The sequence below is a fragment of the Myotis nattereri genome (assembly GCF_964212035.1).
Source record: "Myotis nattereri genome assembly, chromosome: 16".
Lineage (NCBI taxonomy): Eukaryota > Metazoa > Chordata > Mammalia > Chiroptera > Vespertilionidae > Myotis > Myotis nattereri.
Window position 1 is genome coordinate 43,871,648 of NC_138091.1, and position 13,480 is coordinate 43,885,127.

Below are 13,480 nucleotides of genomic sequence, written 5' to 3' on the forward strand. Positions count from 1 at the left end.
GAAGCGAGTGCAGCCATGCGTCCTTTGAAGTCAGTTTCTGAACATTTTATTGTCTGGTTATAACTGTGTGGAGAATAGGGAACTTGATATGTGTCCTTTCGCAATGCCTTCTAAGTATTTATAGTCAAACTGGGTGGTAAACATTATGCCCTCCTCCCCTTACTACATGAATGACACTTAGACAAGACTAAATATAGCTGTCTCCGCTATGCAGACTTGTGCTTCAGCCCCACACAAGTGTCTGTGATTTTGCCTGCGAGAATCTAAGTCTCTTGGGCATTGCTGTTGGCGAGAATAGAAAAGGGGGAGCAGAAATGTTTAGGTTAATACTTCAGTCACCACAGGATGAAAAGGTTTTTATTTCTATAAACGATTAGTGAGTGTGCCCTTTAGGATCATCCCAGTGTGCCCAGGAATGACCTCTCCTGTTGGAGTGTGACCTGCTCCTGGCTGCAAAAGCTCAGTCAGATGTCACCGTGCTCGCTCAGCCTGTGGGGCAAGAGGCTGACGATTTGCTTCCTGAATTGAGCAAGCCACCGTGTATTGTGTTGTCTGTGATTGCGGGAGTTGCTGCTGCCAGGCGGTACCAGCTTGCCTGCCAGGCCTTCTTGTTGCCCTCTGAGAGCTCCCTCAATCAGGTCCAGAGGGCCTCCCATAGCTATCTCAGTATTTGTCTTGGATGTGCTCTCCTGCCCCACTGAATTCCCAGCACTCTGAGTGGGCCTTCCTGGGGTGGGGGAGCCTGGGCACCAGCCTCTGGGTGGGGCACTGGGTTAGGAGTTTGGAGATGGAGAGCCAGGCTCTTGACCTAGTACCACTGTCAGCTTGAATGGGACTGAGTTAGGCAACATGGCCTGGTGGAAAGAGCATGACTGTGGGCATTTTTAAACTCCGACAGACCTTGAGTATGAATCCTAGCTCTGCTGCTTGCTACATGCCCACAGAACTTTAGGCCTCAGTTGCTTTGTCTGTGAAACACGGAGGTACATGAATACCTACTTTGCAGGGTTGCTTTGAGATTTAAATGACAAGCGAGATATAGCTCTAGCATATAATGGCCCCTCAGTAAATTTAATTAATGATAGTAATAATAACCACCACCACCACCACCACAACCTTTCTACATTTGCTTTCTTATCTCAGCAATAAATACAATCATAGTTCAGGATTTGAATCCTGCCTCTCATCATTAGCTTATATTTCCTAGCAATAATAATAATTGAAACAGTTACACTTACTGTGGACCCCTATGCTACATGCATTATCTCTTAACTTTACAACAATCCTATGAGGTAGATATCATTACTACCCCCATTTTACAGATGAGGAAACTGAGGGCCAGAGAAGCTAAGTTACACACCCAAGGTGAAACCACAAGAAATGGAGGAGGGAGACAATAAAAATGTAGGAATTTTTTTTTTTTTAAAGAATAGTTTATTGTTGTGTTTTTTTTTTAGAGAGGAAGGGAGAAGAAACATCGATGTGAGCATAACATCAATTAGCTGCCTCCTGCACACCCCCTACTGGGGATCGAGCCCACAACCCTGGCATGTGCCCTAACTGGAAATTGAACCCCAGTCTCTCGGTGCATGGGATGACACCCAACCAACTGAGCCACACCAGCCAGGGCAAAATGTAGGGATTTTTTATTCTAAACCTGGTAGTCTTAATAGCCTTTATTTCTCTCTCAATAAAGTAAATAAAGCCTCACATGGGATAATAAACATAGTGTTCTGTACATGGATACACAGATGCATACAGAGGGTCTGCCATCTGAATGCTTTTAACCTGAAATCTGCAAGTTAGCTTGCATCCTTAGATATAGGAAATAGCTTAGTTAAACGTGATTGGCGGTCTTGCTAGGCTTGGCAGCCCTAAGCTCCCAGCCCACTCTGTCTTGTTCTTAGAATCTGATGTGCTTTCCTCTGCCTCTTGCTCTGAGCAGCAGACCTGCCTGGACTGTAAGAAGAATTTCTGCATGACCTGTTCGAGCCAAGTGGGAAATGGGCCCCGCCTCTGCCTTCTCTGCCAACGATTCCGAGCAACAGCCTTTCAGCGGGAGGAGCTCATGAAGATGAAGGTGAAGGACCTGCGGGACTATCTCAACCTCCATGACATCTCTACCGAAATGTGCCGGGAAAAAGAGGAGCTGGTGCTCTTGGTGCTTGGCCAGCAGCCTGTGATCTCCCAGGAGGGCAGGACTCGTGCCCCCACCTTTTCCCCGGACTTCCCTGAGCAGCAGGCCTTCCTGACCCAGCCTCATGCCAGCACAATACCTCCTACCTCACCCAGCCTCCCTTCTGCACCCTCACAAGCCACTTCTGTCCCCCCCGCCCAGGCTCAGGAAAATCAGCAGGTACGGCTCTGCAGTCTCTGCCAGTTGGAGGGCTCACTTCCCCTCCTGCCTGCTTCTGGGAGTGGGGTGTGAGCTTAAGTGTCTCGATGATGTGAAACTTTTCTGCCTACTGATGCATGAGTGGTATTTCCTTGACACCACACTCAGGTTTTGGCTTTTTTCAGAGGTGATAATGCACAGTCCCAGGTTTTTGGTGTTTTTTAATACATACATATCCCAGTTAGACATTAAAAAAAAATTCATTGTTCCAGAAATACTTGAGAAAACTCAGTTAACTCTCCAAATTTAGTTCTGTTCAAATTGCCCTCCCACGGACTCACCTTTATTGTGGGCTTTCTTAGCTGTGTAGGGAACTGGTTCCTTAGTAACCATCCCAAGACGCATAGGAAAGAAAGGAACATGTAGAGGGAAGGGAGAGCAGGAAGCACAGTAACCAAGACAAAGGCACTGCTTCTCTGGCCACTCACTGTTTGGGCAGGGGTGGTTGGCATCGGATGAAAAATACACTGCTTGTCATCATCCCAGTGAGGCCTGGGAATGGTAAGCGAAGAGCAGCACATTGACTGAGTTATGAACCGGCACAGGAAGTACAGAAATGGGTAATGCATTGTCTCTGCCCTCAGAAAGCCTCTCTAAGAGGAAAGGTGGGCACACAGACCTAAGTGGGATAAGAGTGAGGCAGGTGGAGTTGACCACTGTGTAAGGAGTGATGGTGTCCTATGGATGAACTTAAGTGCCTTAGTGGGGGGATTAGGACCTAGAAGATCCATGCAGTTTCCATACCCAATTTGTCACTGACTCTGGTCACCCCAGAGAGTCAGTGACAGAAGATGAGGATGTGAGATGAGCTAATTGATGTTATGCTCACATCGATGTTTCTTCTCCCTTCCTCTCTCTCTAAACAGTGAGATGAGGTTAGTAATCCCAGGCTACTTTTGTTCTTGCCAGATGGTGGGAGGATTGACTAGTGTGATGTCACGCCCAAAGAGCTTTGAGCTACTTAGAGCTGGCATAGTACTCACATTCCCACCCCGGGGAGTGGATGGCTGCTGCCCGTTGATGATCTCTTTTGCCAGGACTGGGCCCCCTGGTTCAGCTCTGACGGGCACTGAGGCATGAAGCGTGATAGCATACTTTACCTGCAGTGAACTCATTTACTCCCTTGTTGGCTTGAGCATGTTTTCTACCCAACTGGAGTTTTACTCTTGCTAATCTCTGGCTCTCTCTGCTGGGCAGGTTTTACCTCCTGCTGTGACTTCCTCCCTGTGCTTAGTTGAGCATTCCTCTCTGTTTAGGGGGAGCTGGGAGAGCAACTTGAGTAAATTATTTTCCCCTAAAGAACCTTCAGGTGGGTTTTTCAATGAAAGGAATAGGTTTTAAGGTTCCTGTCATTAACTGGAAATTTTCAGATGCACCTACAGATTACAGTATGTGCCAGATCTAATTGGGCACTTCTCTGATCTCCGATGTTCTTGGACGCCTTCACGTCAGCTCACATCCTCTGTTCTGGTGAGAGCTACCTTTTGCAAGCCAGAAAAACACACATGGGGGAAGTCAAGTAACTTGTGCAAGGCCACCTGACAGCTCCACAGTGAGCTGCACTAGTGTGCAAATCTCGTAGTGCTTGCTCCACTGGGGTTCTTTACCTTTAGTGCCCTGGCAGTCGTTGCTAGGGAGGGAAGTGTATGGAATAAGCAAAACTGGACAGATGCTGGTTGTAGATTTTGATTTAGCCAGTGGGCCAAGGCAATATGCTTTGCAGCATGAGATCCAATTTCTCTTTCCAAGAAAAAAAACGGACCTACAAAAGCTGCCTATTTAGAAACAGGTTAGGTTCTGGAAGATGGTTTTGTAACTCCCAGGTGACACCAGGAGGCCAGTCCGTACACATCTGCATAAAGCTCAGAGAGAACGAGAGTGTTGATAAAGACATGGTTTTGGGTGCCTCCCAGTACCTGTTCTGCTACACACGTGATTGTATCCTCTCTCGGCATTTTGGGTGGTGGCGGCGATTTCTCCTTGCCATTCTTGCTGTAGTTGCTTGCCTCTTCTTAATTAGCTCTGTGCACGGGTCCCGATCGGGGAGGAGTGGCTGGCGCCAGCGGGTGGCCGGTTTCCTAGGCTGTCCCTTTGCTGGGGCCTCACTGCTGGACAAGGCCTGTGGGCTCAGACACTCTTCGCTCTGGGCTCACAGGAGGCTTTGGTGAAAAGGATCTAGTTAAGGGACTTGTGGCTTAAATGGTGATGGGATTAAGAGACTCATAGTTCTGAGTAGTCTTTGGTGAAACCTGAAGAAGCACCTAAGAAAAACAGTTTGAGAAGTTAGAATTCTAAGCAGAGTGAAGCTTTGTAAGCATAAGCATTTGTCTTTTGTAGTCTTAGGCTAGTCGGCTCTTAGATGCTTTAAAATAAATGCTTAACCAGGTTTCAGGCAGCTCTTAGTAATAGTGTGCCCTGCCAGGCTGGTTGGACCCCATTTCCAGAATGTGAGCGTGTGATGGGCTGGAAGGGAGGGAGTAAGGTAGTGAGGGTCCGGAAACTGTTTCAGCTGGGCCAGTTGAGGATTTAGTATTGAGGAAGGAAAGACATGCTGTGAACAGTTTGAAGAAAGCAGTAGACATTGGTCTGAGGGGCAAACCAAGGATGGAGGGTGGACGTTATAGAAAGGGCAGTTTGGGGTCAGTGGTAAGAAACAATTCAGTGACAGTTGACGAGCAGCCTCCTGCAGTGGACACAGGATCTTCCTCCCACCAGAGTGTTGAAGGTACCTCAGCAATGAGTGGGCTAATGCCATCCTGGCGGTGGGCAGAATTCATGCACTCTGGTTCTCTGCCTAACACAGTCAGTATTAGAGAGCAAGCTTTTGTCAGGCTGTTGTGCGAGACTACAGATTTCGGGAGCAGGTGGGAGTCATGGGACATGGTGTGAGCTCAGGACAGGTCAATGCTCTGCTAATCCCTGGGGCATCTCTGCAGATGTGATGGCACCTTTCTCTTCCCACAGGCCAATGGCCACGTGTCTCAGGACCAAGAAGAACCCATCCGTCCGGAGAGCACAGCCAGGGCACCTGCTGAGGATGAGACCCAGGTGGGTCTCTACTTGGTCTGGGTGTGGGTCTTTGTCTTTGCCCTTTGCCTCGTGTTCTTGGGCTGTTATTAGGAACCTCTCAACAGACTCTGAGGCGGAGAGAAGAATCAGTCTGTGATGATAGTTCTGAAATTCTGTTTCAGGGCTGGGGTTTAGTGCTAGTGTTCCTTTGAAACTATCAGAGTGTTAGTGCGGAGTTGTGAGGTCACAGCAGAGACTGGGGAGCCGTATGGCCCCTTATGGCTCAGTTTCCAGTCTCTTGACTTTCTGAGAGCTGCCCGAGTGCAGGCTCCTGGTGCTGCTGTGCAGATCTCGTTGTCCTTCTGCTTCAAGCACACAGTAGCCATTGTCAGGGGAAGGAGGTCAGATAATCAGGAGGAAAGCTGAGAGGGAGGCAGGCCTCAGCTATGGCGGGGCCAGTCCAGAGGACACAGCCGTTGGGGCCACGGAGTTACGGTCAAGGTTGCCTACAGAGGAGTGCTCCCAGGGAAGTCTGCCTCTTCCCTAGGAAAGCAGAAATCTCTGCAGTGGGGAGAGAAAGGCCAGCGCCATGCGAGGAGGCTTCTTGTGCTGCCACATTTCATCTTCACAGGAACCCAGTGTGCTGGCACTGCCCTCTCCTTCATGCGGGGCAGATAGGCTCCGAGAGAGGAGCAGCTCACCACATATTACTTAGCATTAATCAGTGGAGGAGTTAGGATTCAAAGGTAGGGTCATCAGACTCCAATCCGTGCTCCTCCTCTTACATGCACTGCTTGGTTTGTGGCTGTTGGGCGTGAGCACAGAACTGTGGGTCAGGCAGGGACTGGGCTTTTTCAGTGCAAAGCACTGTGCCAGGCACTCTCCCTGCCTCTGTTCCTGCTTCTGAGGTCAGTCACCAGAGATGGTGTGAGAGTGCTTTGGGGTCCTTGGGGAGAGAGCCAGGGGAGTTCAGAGCTTAGCCCACCAGTCTCATCTCTGCCTGTTTAGTCCGTCGACTCAGAGGACAGCTTCGTCCCGGGCCGGAGGGCTTCTCTGTCTGACTTGACCGACCTGGAAGACATTGAAGGTCTCAATGTGCGGCAGCTGAAAGAGATCCTGGCTCGTAACTTCGTCAACTACAAGGGCTGCTGTGAGAAGTGGGAGCTGATGGAGAGGGTGACGCGGCTGTACAAGGATCAGAAAGGCCTCCAGCACCTGGGTGAGGGGCTGAGTGGCAGCTGTCACTCCACAGCATAATAGCATCTTCCAAGGAAGGAGTCTCCTTACACGTTTGCCCCATCTAGTAATAGCTGTCATTTGGAGTTGAGTGCCAGGACTGGGTTAGGCATTGTATACATTTAGTTAGTCCTCAGAGCAGCCTATGACATAGGCATTATTCATCCCCTTTCTGTTTTAGAGCCCAGAATTGAATTGAGAATTTCCTGGTCTAAGTTCATGGCCTTTCCCACTGTATGTCACCCCCACCACACTCCCTACTACCTCCAACAATACTTAACCAGTAGGGAGATTAGGAAGCAAATGTTTGCGCACACTGTGTGAAGAGACTGTCACACCTGGGCTTTTCCTTTTGTTCATTTCCCAAATCATTCTACGTGGTATCATTTTCAGGTGACAGCCAGTATAGTATCTAGGTCTGTGATCAAATTAGTTTGGAAAAAATACTTGGTTATGACCCCCACCCCCCGTTACTGATTCGTGGTAGATACTACGAATTTGCTTTACTAGTAAAGGCAGAAAGTCCTGCAGAAGAGAAACGTGTTTAGCTGTTTTGAACTCTGCATTTCCTGAAATGATGTCACTTAGAACTCTCTCCCCCTCCCCTCCATCCCTCTCCTCCCCAACTGATTTAGTTCCTGCCAGTCAACATTTCGATTCCTTGCATGCTAACGGTAGTTGAAGTCAGATTTCAGGCTCTCCTCTCCCAGTAGCTCAAATTCATCAGAGTTAGGGGGACGTCTGGCCAGTCACCTGATCAGGCTCACTCTTCCCTTTGGGACTGTCCCCAGAATCGCCCTAGACTTGTGAGGACAGAGAGAATAGGAGATGGGAACTCCGGAGGGGAACTTCATCAGGATGCCCTGGCTGACTGGAACAGACTGTACCTTCTTTCTTGACTTAATGCTAGCTTTAAAAGCAATAGGAATGGGCCCTAGCTGGTTTGGCTCGGTGGATAAAAGTCAGCCTGCGGACTGAAGGATCCCGGGTTCAGTTCCGGGTTGCGGGCTCAATCCCCAGTAGGGGGCGTGCTGGAGTCAGCCGATCAATGATTCTCTCTCTCCCTCTCCCTTCCTCTCTGAAATCAATAAAAAAAAATAGCAAGGGATATTGTGCTTATGCAGTATCCTTCCTGCTTGGCAGTTTTGTTCATGCAAATCAGTAGAGCCCCTCTGTTCTGAGACTAGACCAGACACACCAGCAGGAGCTTTCTGAGTCCTCAGCGTGTGCAGTGAGTGGGGAGGGCAGGTGTTTCTCTGGGCTCTCGGCCACCCTGGTTCCCAGCAGGGAAAGAGCAGAGATCAGAAATGAAGTCAGGGAGGTTGCAGGCTTTCCTGGGATCATCACATATTCAGACGTCTTCTTTCTCTTTCCTTTTCAGTGTGTGGTGCCGAAGACCAAAATGGTATGTATTTGTTTCTGTTTGTGAATGGCTCATGCTCTTAGCTCTTCTCTCCTTCCCCTCCTTCCCCCCCAGTTCCTGATAACAGTCCAAGAAGTCTGAGCATGTCAACATCTGGACAGAGGGTGTGAGGAAATTCACTGAGAGCCAGGGCTTCTTGGCATCTTTTGAAATTCCCAGGACAGCATATCTGGGAGCAGACTGATTGGCACATCTCTGGGTTACCGGAACTCAGAAGCCAGCATTTGTGAAATCCTTACCAAAGCGAGTGCTGGCATGTGCCACATTCGGTTCATTTTTCATACTCCTAGTACTAAGGCACACCTTCCCCTACACTCAGTTCTCGTCTCTGTGTGCCTTTAGGGAAATCACTTGGGTTGTTTAACAGTTCCCATACCCACCAAGAAGAAGGGATTATCTGAGAGAGCCTTGTTTGTCCAGGGCTGAGCAGTGGCTCCAGCTGTCCTAGGGACAGATCAGAAGGTGTCACACATGGTGCTCTGTAGGCACAAGATGCATATCCCATCTCAGCTGCTACACATCCACCTGTGTGTTAAAGACCACCTGAGCCTTTGGGCACTCCCATAATGCACTGCGGGAGTCTGAGTGGATTTGGCATAATTCTAAAACCCTCTTGGTATACCTTTGTGAAAGCCTCAAGGCTGTATGGTTGTGAGCTTTTCCCCAGGAGAGAACATTCTGAGTAGTGTAGGAGACTGCAGAGCATTTTAAAACTTTTAGAAGACTCCAAATTACTTAGTAAAATGGTCTTTTGCTTAAAATGGGACAGTCTTCTGGCTGATAATTTATCAAGAGTTGAGCTCTTGTCAGTTCCCCCAAACCATTTGAGGTTCTAGATCTCCTCCCTCGCCTTGGTGCCAACATCATGCTAATCTCCTTGGTGCCTTCCTTTCTTTTTCTGATTCCCTGCACTGATGAGTTTACTGTTGTTCCTGAGAGAAGTAGTCAGTGATGAAATTCTGTAAATTATTCCTGCTCACTTTAGGTATTTGTGTAGTTCAGCCCTTTCCAAACCTTCCTTGTTAGGGCTAATAGCTCCTCAAAAGGGTAAATAGGTTTCATGACCTTTCATAGCCAGCCCACTGCAAGTGTTTCCTAACTTTTTGAATAGTCCAAGAAACAGGAAAAGAAAGTGCAGAAGCAACAGAGCCTTTTGGGAATGGTAGAGGTGACTGGTCAGTCCAGTTCCCCATTTATGGCTACCTCGTTCAGGCTGCCTGCCTGGGGTGTCTGGGGTTTTGGACATGAAGGTTTTTCTGTTTGTGCAGCTAAACTAGGATACTGCCCATGCCCACTGTATCTCACCACTCAGATAAGAGGGTGAGCTGTTAGGAACTCTATGCACTGAGCATTTAATACCATCGTGGGAGTCCCTGCCCCTAGGCCACTGCCCAGAAGGCCCCCTGGGATCTGAATTCTGGCTTCTCTGTTTAGCAGATGTGTGCCTTGGGCAGGCCACGTAACTCTCTGGCCTCAGTTGCTTCATACATAAAATGAGTAGTAAGAGAATGTACTTCGTAGTTTTGTGAGGATTCAATGAGTTAAAATATGCAAAGCTCTCAGGACCGTCCTTGTCTGGTACCTGCAAGCATTCTGTAAGTGTGAGCTGTTATTCCCTGGGGAGATGTTAATTTATTAGACATTTTGAGAACACCTACCACATGACTGGCGTTTTAGGGATTCAAAGATGAATACCTGACCTCAGAGCACATAGCAAATGCTAAGCATGTAATTGTAGAAATGGAATGAATTTGTTGAATTAAGGAACTCACAGTGTAGTGGGAGAGATAAATAGGCAAACTCAGACATTCTAACCCAGTGCGCTGAGCATTCATGGAGGTTCGCATACAGTCCTGTGGGTGCAGCCCAGAAGAGGGACCTGTGTCATCTGTTGGGCTCTTGTAGAAGGAAGTTTCTGAGGAAGCCTGGGAGGCGGGGGCAGTTTGTGGATAGCACAGGGCCCCCTGGTCCTTGGCTTTATTAAGTTGGGGATATGTTTACAGATAAGCCTTGCGATCCTTAATCACTCATTACAGTTGCATTTATACCTAAACTTTTCTGAACCATTTTTTATCTTTTCAGCATGTTTTGCCTCAGGGGATAATGAGTCCCTAAGTGCCATTGACTCTCTGTATTACAGCATCAATTGTCTGAAAATGATTTCTTTTGAGCTTTGAGGACTTGGCTTATTTAGTTCTGTTCTGGGGGGTATTTGATCTACAGATACTTTGTTCTTCACATCTAAAGCCTGGTTTGTGGAGGTGCGGATTAGAGCAACTGGAACTGGTTACTGGAGGAGTGGTCCCTTGGAGTCCTATTTGAGGGGCGGTGTGTGGATTTAGGGTTTGTTCATAGTGTGCCTGTGCTCTCCCACCTCCACACACTTACTCTGCCCCTCTCCTGCCTTGTGTTTGTCCAGGGGGAGCAGTGCCACCCAGCCTGGAGGAGAACCTATGTAGGATCTGCATGGACTCACCCATTGACTGTGTTCTGCTGGAGTGTGGCCACATGGTAACCTGTACCAAGTGTGGCAAGCGTATGAACGAGTGTCCCATCTGTCGGCAGTATGTGGTCCGAGCCGTGCACGTCTTCCGGTCCTGAGGGCTTGGTACCGGCTTCTTCAGTGCCTTACAGGGACACAGTGCGAGGTTTCTGGGCTCAGGGTTGGCAGCTTGCAGAGGGGCAGGCTGACAAGAAAACCTGCAGTGTTCCCAAGACCAGGGCAAGCAAAGATGCTGTCACCTCTGAGCATGCCTGTCTTGCCACGAGGAGCCCCTCCTGGCTGGCAGAGCCCGAGGCGGTGAGGACTGGTGTCGATCGCTTGGGCAAGTCCTATTTCAGTGATCTTGGGTGATGATCACTGATGGAGAGAGGACTTTCCAGAACTTGGTCCGTATCTTCTCCCTTTCCTCCGGTACCCCACCTCCTAAGCTGCTGGCTGTGTTTCACCAATCAGAAGTCCTGGTAGAAATGGTTCTCTTCCTCCCCAGCACATTTGGATTTATTTCTGGTTTCACTGGCTTTCTCTGCTTTAACCTGCCTTTGCTAAGGTTTCTTGCTACATTGCCTAAAATCCATTTGTGTCCTTAGACCAAAAAGATGTTAGCTTACTAGACCAATAATGATTCTCCCTAGGACAGAATTTGGACCAGTCAGCTTCTCTCTGGTGAAAAATGAAACAGAAATGCTATTGAAAAACTTCCAAGTCATTAAGAGCTGCTTGCTTCAGTGCTGGGATTAGCTGTCTGTCTCCCAACCTGACCTTGGGAGCCAACGAAACATCTGGTTCCCAAACTGCTGGGAAGTTCCAGTGTCTCTGTGAGATGGTGCCTTGGATCATCTCTGCTTCTCTTGAGGCTGACTTAGCACCTCCTTCATTTTAGTTGGAGAAAAGGGAAAGTGTTGGGTAGAATCAAAGGCTTTTTGCTTAACTTCAACTTCTCCAGCAGACAGGAGTTCTAAACCCCTTCCCTCTGTGAAAGAAGTCCCTCTCTTTCCCACAAGGTTTAAACATGGTCTCACTCAAGGCATCAAGACTTAGGCAAAGAGCCTGGCTCTTCTCTAGCCAGACTTCTCATAAGTTCCTGGGACCAAATCTGTGAGACACAGCCCCTTTGAGGCCTCAGAGGCGCTGAGTGAGGCTGGTTTCAGCCCTTGAGCAGATAGCTGGAAGCCTTCATCCCCAGCTTGGTGGGGACTCCCTCCTCCTATTTCCCTTCTCAGTCTCCTGATTTGGGGGTAGGCGAGGAAGAAGCATTCTCTGGGCTCTAGGAAGGATTGCGCAATGAGTAGGTCGTGTTCTCGAGCCCTCTTAGGGGCTTACAGCACTGGAAGAACCAAAGGGCTAAAGAAAACTTCGCTGGACCAGCTTGGCCAAGCACAGACATACATGCTCTGAGGAGCTGTGTGTGCTGCCATTACCAATGGATGATCTATGCAAACCCTAAACACCCAAGGGCCTTGGCAGACACCCCCCCCCCCCAAGTGCAGCAAAGATAAGAATCAATCGTAACTCTGGAGAGCAGTGGAAAACCTCTAAGAGGACCTATTTATTGGTACAGACATGCTTGGCTTTCCCTCCATCATCAACCACTAATCCCCTGTGGGAAAACCAAATTTCATCAAGTAGTTGTCAGCTAAACATTGGGCCACTTACCTCGACATTATACCAAGTCCTGATGATTTAATTCTGGGCCACAGCCTTTGTAGGAACTGGGGGAATGGAGATTTCCCTGTGAAGACATTTTTCTGCTGGACAGTCAATACTATAGTTTACAATGCATGCCAGTTTAGCAAAGGATTCAGCTACTCAGTTCCATTGTGAAGCAGGTCAATGTATATGCAACTCAGTTAAACTCTAGCAATAACGTCAGGGTAGAAGCTGGTTCTCTTCCTACTTAAAACTTGCTCAGGCCTTACCTTCCCCTGCCTCCCAATTTCCCTCCTAACATGAGTTAAAGATAATATGGTGATGGTTGGTTTGAAACCTCAGTAAGAATTAGAACTGATGTAATTTACTCATTTTGGAGAAAGAACTTGCCTTTAAGTCTTCTAACCTCTTTTGGTGACGGTTTTCACTTAAGAAAAATAGTGTCAAGCAACCCTGATTTTTTCTTTTTGTTGTATCTTCTCTATTACACCAAATAAAAGTTGGGAATTCCAGGATCCCATTTTAGTTACTATCTAATGTAGGTAGAAAACTTGATTTTTATCCTTGAATACTCATTCCGGCCCCTCATGGATCTTTGGTCTTAATTTTATCATGGAAACATGATTCTTCCAGTTATTTCTTGGCTTTTGCTGTGATTGAGAAACTTCAGTTGAGACTTTTAAAACAAGAGCTGACTGGTTCATAATGTTTGAATACTTGGATCCAAACTAGTAAGAATAAGCTGTACAGGAATAGTGCTCAATAATATTGTATAAATTTGTTGAAATTTTTTGGATGTGAATGTGTTACTTCAAGTGGCTTATATTAAGATTCTCTCAGACTTGGGTGTAATACAAACCCAAATGTGTATTTTTTGTTACAGATCTCTGCTTTTTAATTTTGTAATAAAGTTTCATTATAGATGCCTGTCCGATCTGGTGTGAGGCTGCCAGAGATCTGATAGTTAAGATTGACAAGAGTTGATCAACCAACAAGCTAATCCCAGGCGTTTGCACACAGGTATGCACTTGAGACCGCATTATTGTTGGAGATGCTTGGCTCATGTCTTGTGGCTTTGGTCAAGATAGCCCTGTTCGACAGACAAGGGAGGAAACTGAAGCTGAAGTGTTGTTGTGACTTGTTTGCGAGCTCACTACTATGGGGGAGAGGCCTGGGATAGCCTAGATGAGGATGGAGCTGGGTAGAAAAAGGACCAATCATAAGACCAAATATGAAGCAGTGAGATCAAACATTGCCACTGATTTAG

General features: G+C 47.7%; 1 protein-coding gene across 1 annotated transcript in view; it reads left to right on the forward strand.

The window, feature by feature from the left end:
• The window catches only part of RFFL (ring finger and FYVE like domain containing E3 ubiquitin protein ligase), a 70,745-nt gene extending 58,020 nt beyond the window's left edge, over positions 1–12,725 (forward strand). The window contains exons 3-7 of the mRNA XM_081110864.1: positions 1,946–2,356; positions 5,360–5,443; positions 6,413–6,623; positions 8,022–8,045; positions 10,483–12,725. Of these exons, the coding sequence (XP_080966990.1) occupies positions 1,946–2,356; positions 5,360–5,443; positions 6,413–6,623; positions 8,022–8,045; positions 10,483–10,664 (912 nt within the window). The 3' untranslated portion in view covers positions 10,665–12,725. The remainder of the gene's footprint in view (positions 1–1,945; positions 2,357–5,359; positions 5,444–6,412; positions 6,624–8,021; positions 8,046–10,482) is intronic.
• The last annotated feature ends 755 nt before the right edge of the window (positions 12,726–13,480 follow it).